This window comes from Rattus rattus, chromosome 6 (genome assembly GCF_011064425.1).
Source record: "Rattus rattus isolate New Zealand chromosome 6, Rrattus_CSIRO_v1, whole genome shotgun sequence".
Classification (NCBI taxonomy): domain Eukaryota; kingdom Metazoa; phylum Chordata; class Mammalia; order Rodentia; family Muridae; genus Rattus; species Rattus rattus.
This window is the reverse complement of record NC_046159.1, coordinates 34,184,687-34,202,913: the sequence shown is the minus strand read 5'-3', so window position 1 is coordinate 34,202,913 and position 18,227 is coordinate 34,184,687. Positions and strand designations below refer to the sequence as shown.

Genomic DNA, 18,227 nt, shown 5'->3' with positions numbered 1-18,227 from the left:
ACCCAACCCGTTAACACACTTTGGAGGACTCACAGCACTCACACTGTGGCACCCCTGCTCACCAATATCAGACAGCAGCTTAAGCTTCTCGCTATGATTTTCAGTCGAAGTTTACCTGTAATCCCCATAATTCCAAGGGTGTCTAGTTCCAAGTGGCAAGATTCAGGCCATCTGGGTTCAAAGAAGATAGATAGTGGGAGCCAGGCAAGCTGGTAATGGGGGATGGGGCAGAGATAGAAAAGAGTCACCCAGAATAAACAACTTGCCTCTCAGTTTCTCATATTGTATGTGGCCATAGTCTTTGTCACTCCCTTGCTTCCCATCCCTGGGACCCACTAGGCAGAAGATCTCTGGCTATAAAGGAAACAAAAGTTCTCTGTGAACACTAACATTCAGACAATTACCAGTCAAATAGACAGGGGGTGCTATTGACTTGAGACCCTATGGATTCTACGCTTAGAGGTGCTGACATGTATTTTAAAATTAATAAACCATAAAATATCATATTCTCCCAATGATCTCATTATACTTTTCTAAGAAAAGCAATTTTAAACTAGATTTATTTTGCTTTTAATCAGGAGTATTGCCCGTGAGGTAAATGAAGTGAAAATGTTCCATTTGGAAGGGAACAATATCCTCACTGCAAAGCCTGTGAATCTAAAATGAGCCTCATTTTCATCAAAATGAGAATCTATGGCTATGCCTCAGGCAAGGAAAGGCTCATGCAAGCCCCTCTAAGGTGTTACCAATAGTCACGCACTTCTCCTTCCTGGAACATTCTTGAGTTTTCAAAATCTCAAAGCACAAGGTACTTGCCTTGATTCAGTCTTCCTTGCTGGGTCCTTAGGATCCCAGCTGATTTATCTCATACAGTTGTTTCTTGCTGGTGTCCCATTGAAAGGTAGTTATATTAGTCCTTTCCCCCTTGCTGCTGTAACCAAACACATGACAGAAACAGCTTGAGAAGGCTTATTGTGACTACCATTTTGAAAGGGAAGAGCTAGCCCATCACGGTGGGAAGCCATGGTAGCAGGAATGGCCCGTGGCCCTGGTGGTAGGAGCATATGGCCAATGAATGCTTACGTCTTAGTAGAGCAGGAAACAGAGAAAATGAATGCTGGAACTGGGAGTAGGCTATAAATCCCCAGCATGCCCCCTCAGTCACACACCTCCCAAAGCTTTTACAGCTCCCCAGAATAACACCACCAGCAAAGAACACAGGTTTTGAACACACGAGCCCTGGGAGACATTCCACATTCAAACAATAGCAGTAGCGTAAGGGTGTAGACCAACTTTCTGCCTCAGTGACTGAGATTTACCCGCAGCATGTAGACCCTTGGGTGCCACAACTGCCCTGATGAACTGGGGACTTGTGCTTGGGAATCTATGTTGTAGTGACTTTTCCAAAAGCTTCTCACACACTGGGTCAGTTAACAAACATGGCCGCTAAGTATAGGAGAAAGGTCACAGAAAGGAAAGTGAGGGGAAAGGAAACTTGGTACATGGCAGAGGCTTATTCCCAAATCCCAAAGCCTGCAGGGCTTGCATGATGCTAATTTTTGCATCTGAGAAACATGTAGGTGGGTGGAGACTGAAGGCAGCTGCAGTTTCACAGCTAGCATGCCTAGGATCAGGAATTCGGTCTAAGATAAACTAAACCTTCATTGGTTGCATTAGAAGAAGTGAACACACCACACACACACACACACACACACACATACATACACACATACACACAAAACACACACACACACACACACATACACACACACACACACACACACACACACACACACACACACACACACACACACACACACACACACACACACACACACACACACAGAGTTGGCCACAGCTTCTAAGTATAATGTACAATAGATTCAACTGGGCTTTCTCCTTTGTGAGCATCTTCATCAGCAGAGGCGACAATAAAGCACATAACTGTAGGAGCAGAGAGAAGACGGTCCCATGCAGACTCAGGTCAAGTGAGGTCAGCCTCTTTACCTTCCTCTTGTCCTGCTTCTGTAACAGTTTTCTCATCTAGTTACTGCTCAGCAAGTAACACAGAGAAGAGCTTTAGTATAGTGATTTTGCTTTAGCAGCACAGGCAAACTTACTTTCCTTATTTTTCTCAGTGTTGTAGCAAATACCTACTAAACACAACTTTCATGAAGGGATTGTTTTTTTATGTCTCATAGTTTGAGGGCACAGCCCCTCATAGTGAGGAAGTGGTACCAGCAGGAACTCTAGGTGGCTGGTCCCATTGCCTCTGCAGTCTCACAGCAGAGAGAGCAGGTCTTCAACCGGATTTTTTATTCACTCTGAGAACCATAGTCCACGTAGCACCAGAATGTGGGAGGATCTTCCTTCCTCAGTTAAACCTTCCTAGAAGCATTCTCATAAACACACCCCAAATTGTGTTTCCCTGGTGATTCTAAAACCAGTCGAGCTGTCAATGACTATTAAGCACCTCATTAGATGTCACCATCATTTCTTGTCAGGTAACAAAGTGAGTTGATCTTCAATTTCTTTCTGACAGGAACTGAAATGAGTAAACAGATACCCTTTCTCTTCCCAATTGTCGTCACCAAGTGAACACCACAGTAGTGCATAGGGAATGAAGAACAAAAGAAAGCAATCCTCAGCCAACAATGTCATGCCTTGTCAATGAGCAAATGGCAAGCCACCTGACAGTTATAAGTCAATGTTTCTCTCTCACCTGTCAAAACTGGTATCACAGTGGCAGGCTAGAATGTGTTCTAGCTTGGTTAAATCTCCAGGGAAAATTTTTAAATGTGTCAGTCAGAAGACAGCATCATAGAGAGCAGGCATCCCTTGGACCCACAGCGTGGTGAATTCAGAGACAAACATCCATGGTTCTAGCACCAAGGGAAAGATACAGAAGTGTCTCAACACGTAAGAGCTACAGGGCACACATTTCCCCTTTGCATTCTTTCTCTCACCTATGCACTTCTATTTCTGACAAGGGACAGGTAGTGTGTGTGTGTGTGTGTGTGTGTGTGTGTGTGTGTGTGTGTGTGTTTATTTCTTATAAATGAAAAAACTAAAGTTAAAAAAAAAGCACAACAAGACTGAAATGATAGTTCTGAAACTAAAGTGTGCAGCCTGCAAACATAAAGACCTGAGTTCAGTCTTCAGTTTTATGAAGCAGGCATGGTGGCACATGGAACCCCAGTTCTGGAAAAGGCAGAGACAAGTGGATCATTGGGACTTGATAGCCAGCCAATCTGCCAATGAGTCTGAGGCCAATGGGAGATCGTGTCTCAAACAAAAGGTGGATGGATGTCCTAGTTTGCTTTCTGTGGCTGTAAAAAAAATACTCTAACCAAGAGCAGCTTATGGGAGGAAAGAGTTTATTTCCCTTATGCTTTCAGGTCACAGTTCATGAATAAGGGAAGTTAAGGCAGGAACTTAGTAGGAATGCAAAGCAGAAGCTGTGAAGGAGCATCACTTGCTATCCTACTCAGGAACCTGCCCAAGGAACACACTTCCCACAGTGCACTGGTCCCTCCTTAGCAATCAAGACAACCCCTCAGTGCACACAGACCAACCTGAAAGACCATTACTCAATTGGCTGGGGAATGATTCTAGGCTGGGCCAAGCTGGCTAATAATAAATAAGACAATGGCACTTTAGGAACAGCAGCAGCCCAGGTTGGCTTTGGCCTCTACATGCATGTACGTACATGTGAGCATGTACACACACACACACACACACACACACACACACACACACACACACACACACACGCACCACAGGAAGGAACAGAGAGAAGGAGACAGGGAACATGTATTTGTGCCTCAGTCACTGCTAAGAGTAGAAAATCAGCATGTTTTGTTCTAAGTAGATTGTGTCTTAGCTTCTATGACCATGAGCTACAGCCACGTGACATTGTCTCTTCCACTCCATCCCCCTCTAGGGCTTGCAGTACATGGAGCTCATCCCCAAAGAGAAGCAGCCTGTGACAGGTACTGAGGGTGCCCTCTACCGCCGACGCCAGCTCATGCACCAGCTCCCAATCTATGATCAGGACCCCTCTCGATGCCGCGGACTTGTGGAGAATGAGCTGAAAGCTATGGAAGAGTTCGTCAAGCAGTACAAGAGCGAGGCCCTTGGGGTGGGCGAGGTGGCCCTCCCAGGGCAGGGAGGTTTGCCCAAGGAAGAAAACAAGACACAGGAAAAGCCAGAGGGCACAGAGACCACTGCCCCAACCACCAATGGCAGCCTGGGTGATCCATCCAAGGAAGTGGAATATGTGAGTGTCCCTTGTCTCTGGTCTGGCTGAAGCTGCCCAGACTAGGGCTTTGTTCTCAGGGTCCTCCTATTTTGCCATACTCTCTTCTCATTCATGTGTTTATTCATGTTCAATGAAAGAGGCAGATACTTGGTACTCTGTGTCAGACATCACACATGGAAAATAACACCAGGGTACTGCCCCATGGAAAGGATAATAGACTAGCACGGTGCTTCTCAACCTGTGGGTCATGACCCCTTTGGTACCTCTAACTCCAAAAATACTTATATTGCAATTCATAACAGTATTAAAATTACAATTATGAAGTAGCTTGAAAATAAGTTGATGGTTGGAGGAACTGTATTAGAGGGTTGCAGCATTAGGCAGGTTGAGAACCATGACTCTAAGAGAATACCAGCAATGAATAAGTGGTCACAGCTTAGGAAAAGGGCATCTAGCTTCCCTGTGGGTAGAGACAGGCTATGAAAATGTGGTAAGGATCAACTGATGTGTGAGGAGTAACTCAGGACCAACCAAGCCATAGGCTTGGAGCAGAAGCTTTGTGCCTTCTTAAAGAATGAGCATTTGCAAAAAAATGAACTGGAAGTTCAGACAAACAAGGTACAATTGGCATAGCAATAGGAGGCCCATGTGCATGATGACATGACAAGCTGGGGGAGTGGATGTCATGAGCCTAGGGAGGCCAGACTAGTGAGTTTCACACTGTTCATAGGTCCATCATGACATCATCTCTCAGGTTTCAGGAAGTCAAACAAGGAGAGGTCACTGCCCCTATATTAGTGGGTATAGCCTCATATTGGGCTAAGGACTTGATCTGAAGAGTCAGGAGTAGGAATGGTTCCAGCTGTGTGGTTGCCAGTGTTCCTTAGCAACAGTGTGGAAGATGCACATACCTGGGATCATCCTGATAAAGCACAAAAGAGAAGCCAGTGTTTCAGAGGAGAAATTCTCATAAATGGATTTGCCTTAAGCTGTTTCTCAGGTCAAGACTAGAACCGTGGGGCTAATGGCCACTATGTTTCTACAGGGAGGGCCTTATCTTTACCCTTTATCCAGGTAGCCTCTTTTGCATGTGCCAACTTAACATTTGATTATGAAAGTCCCAGTACGGGGAGCCCTCTATTTGCTAGGTCATCATCACTGTGGCCAGATTATCTAACATAAGCAACGTAAGAAAGGAAGTTTCCATTTCGCCTTGTGGTTTGATAGGTTTTAGACATAGGGTGCCAAACACTTAAGCAGGACATCACAGGAGAGGGACCATGTGGTTGGACGGGAAGCATCCGACAGACAGAAAATGGAGAGAGGAAATAAAGGAAGTGGCCAAGGCAAGGAAGAGCCTCTAGGTACAAGTCCACAGTAACCTACTTCCCAGATCTAGCTAGACTATCTCTACCCTTTATCATCTATCAACAATGTCATAGCATTATTATGTCAAGGCCTTTATGATGTGATGGTCTTTAGAAATGACCTCGAAAACGTACCCAAAGGAGAACAGTAGTAATCTCCAGAACAATTCTCAATCCAGGCAAACGGATAGCCAAGATTAGCCATCATGGCCCTGAGGTATGTCTTACAGGAAAAAGACTGGTAGTCTCTAGTAAACCAGACAAACCACAACCCACAGAAAGATGGCCCAAGAGTCTGGTTACCCTGTTGTTTCTGACTCTGGGTTCCTTAATTAACTCCCAACTCCATGCCAGCCTTGCCCTCACTTGAGATTGCCGTCCAAGGAGCCAAAGCCTCAGACTTTTCTAGCTGAGAATTCCAAGATTTTGAGGGTTTTCCACCTTATTATTTAACAGTGAGCCTTAGGTTTTCTTATTGTTTTGTTTTTTAGTTATGTGTATATGAATATGTCTCTGCGTGGGTAGGTACATGAGGTAATGCAGGTGCCTGCGGATTCCAGAAGAAGGTGTTGGATTTGCTGGAGCTAGAATTACAGCTGTTGTGAGCTGACAGCTGTAGGTTCTAGGAACTGAACTAAGGCACTGAGGCAACTCTCCAAGCCCTGCCAGTAAAACTTAAAAAACTCACTTCTTGGGGTGGATATTTGTGTCCATCCCAAGACTTTTAAGAGACTGGGATGGATATACGTGTGACAGACTTTAAAGAGAAACTAAAAAAGTTACCATCATAGTTACTAGCTTTATAAACTGTGCTCCCCACCACACACCACCCCAATCCCTTCCACTACCCACCCTTTTACACTTGTCTACACTTGAAGAGTAAGTTTAAAGAATTCAAACTTGGAAGTGAGTCTCTTCATGTCATTGTGATTTCTCTGAATTGTCATCCCCAAGGGAGAGATACTGTTTTGAGAATGTACCTTGTCCTTGACTGGGCCCCACAAATTTATTTAACATACAACTAGAACAAAGATGCCCTGAGATTCTGAGTTCTTGCCTGTACTTAACTCTAGGGAATATTTGTGACACTTTGAAAACATTTAAGTAATTATATTGACTAGTGAGTAGCATATTCCACAGTCAGGAATGAATAGGGAATAAGAAGCTATTAGGATGAATTTGTCTGGTGCCTGTGAAAGATGTAGTTCTTTGTCCTGCCCCAACCACAATTTTAACTCAGTATCTTACTGTGTCATTATGGGGTCACATCTGTCACTCTCTGCAGATTCTGAAATTTTTCTCATCTCTCAATCTATAGTGGGTATCCTTGATGTGGACTGTTGGAGACCAACAAACATGGTCCACAAGTAAATCAATGTTCAAACCAACCTGGGCTCTGGAGGACAGGGACAATTTGGATGGCATCTTGTCTAAGAAGCCAGTGGCATCCCCTTTGGCTACATTGCTTAAGCTTGAAGTTTTACTCAGACCTTCAGGGTCTTTTGAAATTCTCACAGTTGCCTGGCATAGTGATTTCATGAGAGTCATGAGATGTGGACTCTCAGGTGTAACCACAGTAGGTAGATAGTCCAAGATCCCATTTTCATAATAGTACCCAGAGGATGCTGACTTAAAACACCCTCTGAATATTTGGATTTTGCTATTTGTTCCAGAAGAAAGCATCTGGGTTCTATGTCTCTTTGAAGCAGGAAAAAGAATCCCAATGAAGGCAGTTGAGTAGCACTACAGCCCATCAAGCTTTGTCCTCAGGAGGACACTGCCAAGTGTGGGCCTGAACCACTCTCTGAAGCCCATGATGGATGGATGAATGGATGGATGGATGGATGGATGGATGGATGGATGGATGGATGGATGGGTGGATGGATGGATGGATGATGGATGAATGGATAGATGATTGGATAGTTGGATGTATGTATGGATGTATGTATGTATGGATGGATGGATGGATAGATGATTGTATAGGCAGATAAAGATTACTTTAAAAGAGTCTTACTTTAAAAAAATGTACCCAATAATCTCAGGGTCCCTTGCATTGTATCATAGAAATACACACACTGTATTTTATCTCCCTACCACAGAGTCCAGCCCTTGACACTGAATCATGGCCCTCTGCCACCTAAGATCTCCCACTATGCCATATTGCATGATGCTATACATCATTCACTGCCCCCAAAGGTTTACTCAGCTAGGTCATGCTCTTCCATTAAAACCTCAGTAGAGCAACAATGAGCATTAGGCTCTGAGTTCTCTGCACCCCCAACACACAATTCTCTCAGAGTGTCATGTCAGAGCCCTCTGGAGAACTCGCCCCAACAGGCTGTAATTCATGGAAATCCCATACTAGATAGGAGCCAGTATGCAGGACACAGCTCTGCCCGAACCCCACCTGCACAATGGCTATAGATTTCCTCTAATGAGGATGAGGTCAGTTCGTGGATCCAGACACCAGGCTTAGCTTTCAAAGTCCAGTATGTCAGGCAGACCTGCCAATAGGGCATGCTGACCTAAATCATCAGAAGTACATCGACTTGGGCAATGAACTAAGAGGTGTGGCTGTCTACACCAGCCTCAGAACAGATCACAAATCACCTCATCACACTGACAGTGGGAGAACACCCTCAGCCATGGATCCTTCAATAAGGCCTCTCCATAAGAAAGTCCTAAGGTAGAAACGCCTCATCCCAAATACCAACTCATCTGCTGTCATTCCTGGAGGGAGGCAGGGAGGGGAGAGATTGTCTTTTCAAATCACTAAGGCTAATTAAATATCTTCAAATCTTTGGGATGACCATGACACAGCTTGAAGTCATCAAACAATTTTCCCAGATGAAGAGCCCGAGACACAACCGTAATAGTTTGCTAAAGTGGCGGTGGGCTGATTCATTCCCAGAGTCTTGTCTGTGGTGGGAGCAGTCCTGAGAACAGCTCCTACAAAGGGTGTGTGTTTGTGTGTGTGTGTGTGTGTGTGTGTGTGTGTGTGTGTGTGTGTACATCCCTCACAGCCCAACCTGCTAGAGAATGAAACCCTTTCCTCTGTGTTCTCAATAGAGCAGAAGGACACCCTACCCCAGCCCAAGTCTCTCCTCATGGGTCTCAGGAGCATCTCGAGGCTCTGGCCAAGGAGTTGTGAATGCCAGAAACCTGTGCTATACCCCACCAAAGTGCTCACTCTCTTCAAGCCCCCAGCCCCCTTTTTCTCTGCTAGGTAGGATTTATGGATGCCTGTACTGTGCGTGCTCTGACCACTGACAGTTCCGCAGGCAGTTTCCCTGCTTTTGGAGAGCTCAGTGGATGTTCACTTGGAAATTGAATATACAGGGTTCCCAGGCATGTCACTGTGCCCAGGCATTTCCGCCTTTCCACCACCCCACACTTGAAACTCAAGGAAGGGGACAGAGGGCCAGAAGAGAGCATAAAATGTACTCTCAGCCTCTCTAAAGCTAAACATTCTTACTATGCGCCCCCTGCACTCCCACTTCTCCGTGCCCCTTCCTCAGGTCTAGGTGATCTGAGAGCAAGCAGCTGAGAGTCAAGGAAGAGGAGTGGGTGGAGGCTCCCCGCAGTCCTGAGAATGCAATCACAAGACCCCAAGACGCCCAGTGGGATGTCAGACGCAGTCCAACTCTTTTTCCTCTACCTCCCCACAAAAATGCAAAAGGAGGTGCAGCTGGCCTCGGACTCCACCCTCCTCCATAGGAGAGCCTCTCAGATGGAATCTTACAGCCACTGGCAGCTCAAACTGAGGCCCATCCCAAAAGGGACATATTTGTGGGCAAGGGACTTCCAAGTTTTTTGTCGGAGCAGATGTTTGGCGTGTGGGCCGTGCAGGCTGGCTGCTTTTTCTGCCAGCCCTACTTGGGGACTCAAAGCTCCCTTAGCCCCTCTGTGAACCACCTCTTTTTGACCTGGAGACCAGTGAGGAACCACCCAGTCACAGCCAATCCTGGTTCCTTCACCTTCCCTGACCCAGGTACTCATGAGTGGGGACCTAGGAGCAGCTATCAAGATCACCATGGTAACCAGGCTCTTCGGCCTCTGCCTTCCTTCTCAGTGGGGATATTTTAATGACATTTTAAAAGATCATTTTTCCAAAGAAAAAAATCCCTTTATTCCACTTTTTATACTATAAATACTTTCCCATGTGGGCATGTGACTTTTATAGCCATTTTTTTGCCTTCTTCTAAGTGGGCTGCATAATATTCCATTGACTAAAACAGCCAGTGGCAGGCTATTTTCAATAAAGGACAGAGGGTGAATATATAAAAGGTGACAAACCCTGTCTCCTGTATCATGCTGCTATAGGCTCTATCTAAACAAGTAGTTGGCTATGAGCCAATAAAATTTTATTTATAAAAATGAAGGGAAGTAGAGTTGATCCATAGAGAAATGAAGTTTGCTAACCCCTGAGCCAAAAAAAAGTTCAGATTTTTTCTAATTACTTGAGTTTTCTTCTTTTTATTTTTTCCTTTTGCTTTTTGCTTTGATAAGTTAAAAAGTGATGTTGACTGTAATGGCGGTATTAGTGATAGTGTTACTGATAGTGTTAGTGATGATGGTGGGAGATAGCCCTAACGGTGATGATGTTGGTGTAAATGATGATGATGGTGATGATCATAGTAATGGTGGTGATAACGGTGCCAGTGATGATGATAGGGATGGTGGGGATGGTCCTAGTGATGGTGATGTTGATCATGGTGTTGGTGATGGTCCTAGTGATGGTGATGTTGATCATGGTGACAGTGATAGTCCTAGTGGTAGTGATGCTGACAATGGTGACAGTGATAATAATGTGATGATGATTAAGATGTGACAATGTTATGAGATGCCATTCTTTACTTATGCCAGGTACAAGCCAGGAAATGCTCATTTCATTTTATCTAATCCCAAAAATTACCCTATAAAGCATTGTGTGTGTGTTCTTTCTAATTTAAAAATATATTTTATTTTTTTATTTAAACTTTTGTCTGTATGAGTGCTTGCCTAAATGTATATATGTGCACCATGTGTATGTCTGGTGCCTTTCAAGGCCAGAAGAAGATTCAGATACCCTGTAACTAGAGTTATATATGATTGTGAGCTCATATGTGGTTGCTAAGAACTGAAGTCCTCTACAGTAGCAGCCAATGCTTCTAACTGTTTATCCATCTCTCCAGCCCCTTTCTTTCTCTGCTAGAAGCATATGATACTGCAGATATCCCATGTCCCTGGGTCTAGACATTGTTCATGGCCCCTGCAAAAAGAGAAAATTTTCTCTGCTTAGTTGTGGATCAACTTACTTTCTATACAAAGCTGGTCCTTGCATTCATGGTGATCAGAGCTACACCTTAAATGGAGGCTACTGTTTTCTCTTGGGAGAGTAACTTAGGGCTTCATGCCCTTCTCAGTATTGAACAATAACACGGATCCAATTAAAAACACCTAATGTTTAGCAAAGATCCTGTAATTGCAATCTGCTCTAAGAAGACACACTTGGTAAAAAGGCTGTTACCAATAATGACCACCATGGATGATGAGTTTCTCTAAGCCAAGGACCACCACTGTTACTGAGGCTTGGGAAAGCCCCAGTTTCCCCTATGCTTCCCTAGAAATGAAGCCATGGTACTGATCATATTCCAGGCCTGGATCCCTAGCCACCATGTACCCAGGGTGCTCCCTCTGCACCCTCTGGGACCTTAGGAAGGCTAGTTAGTGTGTAAGAAAACAGAATTTGAGACAGCTAAGCCTGCAGAAATGATGCCAGGCAAGAAAGTGGGGGAGGGGAGTCTTCTATGGGACCCAAGCCTAAGGAGCAAAGATGGGGACTAAGCACCATAAGAGGACATGGGAGACGCTGTTTATAAATAAATTGTTGAGTGTTTGCGTTGGAGCGAAGCCAGCGCCTAAATTCAAGGCCTTGTGTTAATATTTATTGGAGGGCAATGGTGAGATTTTCACGAGGCACTCTGGATTTAGACTGAGTAGAGCTTCGGATAAGAGCCTTCCAGGAGAAAAACAGCAAGATTGGGATGTGCTGCTGGCAGCCTAAGGCAGAGGTTACTATAGCTACAGAGGCCGTTCTGTGCCCTTGGATCTCTCTGCACCTTGGTCCTTAGATACATTTCTATAGCCACATGTCTCTAACCTACTGTCCTGGACCTGCTTTGGCCTGAAATACTTTGTGTCATGCTGCAGCCCCGTGGTTTCATGTGTCCCTTTTCAATGTGGTTCTTCTTGCTATGTTGTGGAACAAGCTATCCCGGCCAAGTGGCTTATGTCAATGAGGTCCCTTTTGTTCTCGAATCAGCCATTTGACCAGAGCTCCATAGGGACATCTTGTCTCTATCCACTGAACTTTGCTTGAGCAGAAGTCTCTGGACTGAGGAACATGCGCAGCTGAGTTGGTCAGGCAGAATCTCCTTGGGACTCTACCTCTACATCCTGTACGTGATGATCATATTGGTATGGAAGTTTCTGGATACTGGTACTTTGTTCTTCTCAGAAATCCCAGGGGCACTTCTTTAGAAATGGATTCTGGGTAGCGCTATATAGGTGATCCTTAACTTATGACAACTCTGGTTAAGATTGTTCAAATTGGCACTGTGGTAAAAAAAAAAAAAAAAGGAATGGGGGATTGGGAGACACTGAGTCAATGCCATTTGGTATTTTTCCTGGACTAGCCATGGGTATTGTTCTCTTTCATGGCACTGGGCAGGGCAGCAGGGCATAGCTGCTGGTCAGACACTCCATTTTAAGAATGAATATGAAGACAACTGAACTGTGTTGCTGAGTCAGGAGGCTGATTGTTGGCAGTGTGGGACGCATGTCCATGTATACTTTCCACTTCTGATGACCTAACCCTGTCATAAGCAGAGGAGCATCCTCCTACTTTGTGCTATATGGTAGCACTCTGCACGATCTCTTCCACTAAACTGAGACATGATTTCCCAGAGAAAGGGAGCTCAATGCCATGCTGATTAGAAGAGTATCCAAGATGGTGCCAGTGCAATTTGAACACATCCCAAAGCAAGGAACCCACAGACCCACAAAGTCTCAGCAACCAATAGCGGAGTCTGATCCATCCTTGTCCTTCTCAAAACAGATATTTAAACACTGCCTAGGCCCAAGCACAAGACACTCAAAATCACTCATTTTAACGTGTTTTTTCTATTCATTTACTTGTTTCCCTGGCTGATCTCTAACTTATTATGGAGATCCCCCTGCTTCCACCTCCTGGGCTCTGGGATTATAAATATGAATCACTGCCTTTAACAACGTAACAAAGTATCTTACACTGTGTGGGGGGGATCCTAGAAAGGCATAGGCATGGAGAAAAGCCTCTTCCTCATTCTACCCCTGAGAGGTTTTGTCCCACATTCCCTCTCCCTGGGGGAAAGTGCCATGCAGACAAGATTCCCTGGCAGATATTGGGAAAACTCTTATGAGCAAGCTTGGGAACAGGAGCAAAATCAGCTCATGTCCTTGAGATAAAATGACCCCCTGAATGCCTTTTACCCTAGTCTCAAGAAAATTCTGCCTGCCTGTACCACCTCCAATAGCAAAAAGTCCAAGAATGGCCACATTGGGTTTCCTTTCAAAGTGTTAAAATGTAAGCCCTGTAGGAATTCAAATTAGCCTTTGTAGTACCTGAGGCATGCTGGACTTTGCACAAAGCTCACATGTCTGGCCAGGTTTTAGCAATCCACATCACTGTTTTCCAACGGGAAGCCCTTAAAAGTCCGCATATCTCCTTGGATTTTGCAAAACCAAAAGCTCTAGGGAAAAAGTAAAAGAATAGATTGCTGCAAGTCCTCCAGGGGACCTCAGGGCAGGAGAAGCCTGAGGACCAGTCTCCGAGTAAGCAAGGCTAGAGAAGAAGAGCAGTGGCCACAAGCCCAGAGCTGAGAGTCCACAAGCCCAAGGCTGTGACACAAGATGGTCAGACTGGGAACCACACTTGGGTTCTCTGAAGAGCAGTAAGCATTCTTACTGTCGAAGTCATCTCTCCAGTCCCTATAGTAGACTTTTAACAAATGCCTCCCCATTTAAACATGGTGAAATGTAAATATTTGGGAGTTGGGCTGGCTGTACTTTGTAAATTAAAATTAGCATTTTAGGAAATACCAAGGTCAGCAAACATAGAACAGTCAGACAATAAACATTTCCGGTATTTGGAGCCAACAGCCAAAATTTATGATACCCCGTGAGTTATCTATCTACGTAACGAAAAGAGAAGACAAATTTCCATGACATTTTTACTCAGGCAGTTGAAAATGTAATCATTAAGTACAGTTCTTTTTAAAAATCTAAGTCTGCTAATGAGAAAAATGGAGTTCTTTTTGAAGATAAAATATTTGTGAATATTTGCTAATACCTGGAGCAACCCCAGGCAGCTGTTTGCTGACACCATTGAAAGCCTGGGCTTTAGAGGTGGCTTGGCCTAGTTCTCACTCCAGCTTAATTGTGTATCACAGCACAAATAACCAAATATCTCGAAGGAGAGCAGAAGTTTGCCTAACATGGAACTGACAGCCAGGTGTGTGATAATGGGTACATTGTCCCAAGTACACTACAGTGTACAAACATGCCCTAAGGACATGAGAACTATCATCATCTTGGGGCTTTGTGGAGCAAAAGAGGATTCAAAAGGGCTTAAGAGAGTTTATGTTGTATGACTATCAAATCTCCATTCTTGAGAAAATGAAAAAGTACATTTATAAAAGGAGGAAGGTATAAAGAAATGGATGGATGGATGGATGGATGGATGGATGGATGGATGGATGGATGGATGGATGGATGGATAAATAGGTGGATTGGTGGATGGATAGATAGGTGCATAGCTTGATAAATAGATGAACAAATAGAGAAGTGAGTGAATACATGTGTGGTTTGCTGGGTAGGTGGGTAAATATGTGGATAGATAGGTTAATGGATAGATAAATGAATATGTAAGAAGAATGATGTGCAACATTCATAAATCCAGGAGATATGTCAACCAACAGTTCTCAAAATACCTTTAGAGTAACCTGTGAGGTCAAGATCTTCTATAGATTCTATAGTGCATGTAGCTTCTTGAACCCTGAAAGAAGAGAAGACTCTTTACATGACAGACATGAGGTAAACTTCTTGCAAAGAGAAAAAAGAAAGAAATCTTCATTATGGATAAGCCTGACAACCAAGTCTTAGCTTGGGGTCAAAGATGTTAACCTTGGTCAACACTCCTCCTTAGGACACATAGTAACAGCAAATACCCCTGGTAGCAGGTAAGGGAACAGTGATGACCTCATAACAATGACAACAGATGAGTCCTTATCTCAGTGTTAGCCCATGATGGTGACATCAGGCAGATTCTAATAGGCACACATTTTACCAAATATGTGACCATGACTACCCCAAACTGTCAAGGTCTCCCAGAGACATGTTAAAAAACACCTCAAAGAGGAGCCTGCAAAAGCAGAGGACTACATGTGGAGTCCTGAGTGTATACCAAAATAGAGGAAGGAGACCACACGAAATCTGAGGATGCCTGAGTGAGGTTCCTCAGTGACTTACTACTACTAGCTCATGGGCAAATACAAGCCATTAAAAGAACAGAGAAAATGGAACATGGTGTGTGAGAATTCCCTTCCCTTTTATTTCTGTAAATCTTAAATGATGCAAGAATAAAAGCTGATCAGAAGACAATACAGGGAAAAAAATCCATTTAAAGTTGAACAAAAGGAAGGGTTCCTATGACGTTGTACTGTATGTGGACATTTTTTGCTTATATTTTTTTAAAGGGACACACAGCACACATGTAAAGTTCAGGCCACAATTTGCTAGAGTCAGTTCTGTCTGTCCACTGTGTGGGCTGCAGGGGTCAAACACAGGCCATCAGGCTTGGCAGCAAGCACCCTTACCCACTAAACCACCTCAAGCCTGTGACTAACTTCTGTGAAACTGCCACTTGTTGGGTTTTGATGTAGAGTCAAAGACGCATATCCTGTTTTCTTGGCAGACTATTAAAATACTCCTCCCTTCCTAGTTCAACTTATCAGTGGGAGGCCAGAGTTCCTCCACAGATTTCAACCAAATTGGCACAAGGCAAAATACAGACAGACCAGTAGTTAAGAGACTCCAGCTGGCTTAAGTGAGTTATCTAAAAGATTTTCAAACTGTACAGTTTTAAATAGAGCATTTTCAATTGTTCTTCTCACTAATTTTTTTCTGTTTGTTTTAGAAAGCACAGTTGTTTTCAGACATAAAACACATATGCTAACACATTATATAAGCTTATTCCTATTATTATTATTATGAGGGGTTCAGTAGTTTAAACATTCATAATTTTAATTTCTTTTAAGGTGACTGTCGATTCCTATTTTCACGTCAACAAAAACTTTGTAGAGATATTGATAACTATGAATATATAAACAATGATGAAACTAATGAAATTGATAATCTAGGGGATCAAGAAGGTACTATATGTAATTCTCACAAGATGAACAATACATTTACAGATGGCAAAACCAAGGAACAGAAAGAACTTTTAGCTTGTCCAGCATCACATAGAAAGAAGAGAGGGTGGAACTGGGATTTTTAAACCCATATCACATGCTCCCCTCTCTCTCATATCCCTTCCAGGTCTGTGAGCTCTGCAAGGGAGTAGCCCCTGCTGACAGCCCTGTGGTCTATGCTGACAGGGCTGGATACAGCAAGCAGTGGCACCCCACATGCTTTCTGTGTATCAAGTGCTCAGAGCCACTGGTGGACCTCATCTACTTCTGGAAGGATGGTGCACCCTGGTGTGGGCGCCACTACTGCGAGAGCTTGCGGCCCCGGTGCTCAGGCTGTGATGAGGTGAGAGTCAGTAGGCTGATGGGAGCAAGTAGGTTTGACCCTGTTATGTAGTGCAACCCCAAGGCCAATTGGTGTGGCTTTGCTGATGCTGCATTATTCATTTGAGCAAAGTGTGCTGGGCCTCACTGGGTACTCTAGACCTCTATTTTCTTGACTATAAAATGGGCCTTAGCTAAAAATGGTGACATAAGTTGCTTATAATCCCAGAACTTTAGAGGTTGGATGTAGGAGGACCACCCTGATTTCTCAGCTAGCAAAATGCTTGCCCTACAGGTATGAAGACTTGAGTTTGAATCCATAGACATCAGTATTAGAAAGAAAAAGAAACAGAGGTGGGGGAGGGAGGAAAGGGAGAGAGAGAGGGGAGAGAGAGAGAGAGAGAGAGAGAGAGAGAGAGAGAGAGAGAGAGAGAGAGAAAGCAAGCCAGGTTGTGTGAAAGGGAGGTACAGAGAGATGATATAATTTTCCTTAAGTGACAGTTCATGCATGTGTCCTCTTGTGCTACAAAGTTAGAAAGGAGTCATTCTAGGGTGTCACTTTATTCTGAGTCCAAGGGACCACCCCTTGGTTTCTTGCTCTCAGAGAATGGCCACTGGCTGCTTCTCCATTATTGTCTTCCAGGGTCATGCCAGTTATGTAATCCCATCTCAGACAACAACTGGCCTCTGGATTTGCCCAAAAAGTTTCACAGATGGATAAATAAAAATCTGCCTGTAATAGAGTATTTTCTTTTTCCTGTCTGAAAAGCTAAGACACAAGCATGACCCTCAAGAATGACCACACCACCTGCCTCAGATTACTTCATGGAGACCTTTAAAGGTCACAATACAAATGGAATGGGATAAACCATCATCCCATAAATTACCCTCTACACACTGCCTCTTTCTACGGGCAGAACTTCAGTCATACATTCCTTCTGTCTCTCTTTCCAGATCATCTTCTCAGAAGACTACCAGCGTGTGGAAGACTTAGCCTGGCATCGGAAACACTTCATTTGTGAGGGCTGTGAGCAGCTGCTGAGCGGCCGTGCATACATCATCACCAAGGGTCAGCTCCTGTGCCCCACTTGCAGCAAGTCCAAACGCTCCTGAAGGGCTGCCCACCCACACCCACAACCAGCAGAGTCAATCAGATTCCACCAGGAGACTGAAGCCATCCTATGGGGCGGATGCCACAGCCAGCAAGTGATGCATATTCTAGGTCGAGTTGTGGTAGATCTTTGAGGCTCAGTAGTTTCAAACCCAGAGGTATTCTAAGAAATCTTAGAATGGATTTATTGTTTCCTAGCTGCAGCCAACTAAAAACACACTGGTATCCTACAAGGGAGCTCTAGGAGAAATTTCCCAGAATGCACTTCTGAGGGATCCAATCAAGTAGATGTAGGTTATGCTTTTTTTTCTCGTGGACATGGGATCTCTCCTGGGGGGAAAGGATGGGATTTCAACTCTCATTTGTTTGCCTCTTTCTAAGTGGAATCTGAATCTTCAATAAACAATGTTTTTGGCATGATAAACATATCAATAAAAGGTTTATGAATTTCACACATAACCTTTTTATCTAGTCATTTACACCATGACACTGATTCTGTGACATGTGATTAGCCCCAAGCCCCTGAGCTGATACTGCCAGGAGATTAGTAAATGCTAATGAGTTACTTCAACAGTTGTGCTTAATAGACTCTTGCTTCCTCTCCTCTGTTGCCTATGCCAAGATACCTAATAGAAACATATGTTCATATTTCATAGTACCCTAAAAGTAGAAATGTT

At 44.1% G+C, this 18,227-nt stretch overlaps 1 protein-coding gene across 1 annotated transcript in view; it reads left to right on the top strand.

Annotated features, from left to right (window-relative positions):
• The window catches only part of Lmcd1 (LIM and cysteine rich domains 1), a 58,954-nt gene extending 40,945 nt beyond the window's left edge, over positions 1-18,009 (top strand). The window contains exons 4-6 of the mRNA XM_032907435.1: positions 3,944-4,279; positions 16,246-16,461; positions 17,394-18,009. Coding sequence (XP_032763326.1) covers positions 3,944-4,279; positions 16,246-16,461; positions 17,394-17,552 — 711 coding nt within the window. The 3' untranslated portion in view covers positions 17,553-18,009. The remainder of the gene's footprint in view (positions 1-3,943; positions 4,280-16,245; positions 16,462-17,393) is intronic.
• The last annotated feature ends 218 nt before the right edge of the window (positions 18,010-18,227 follow it).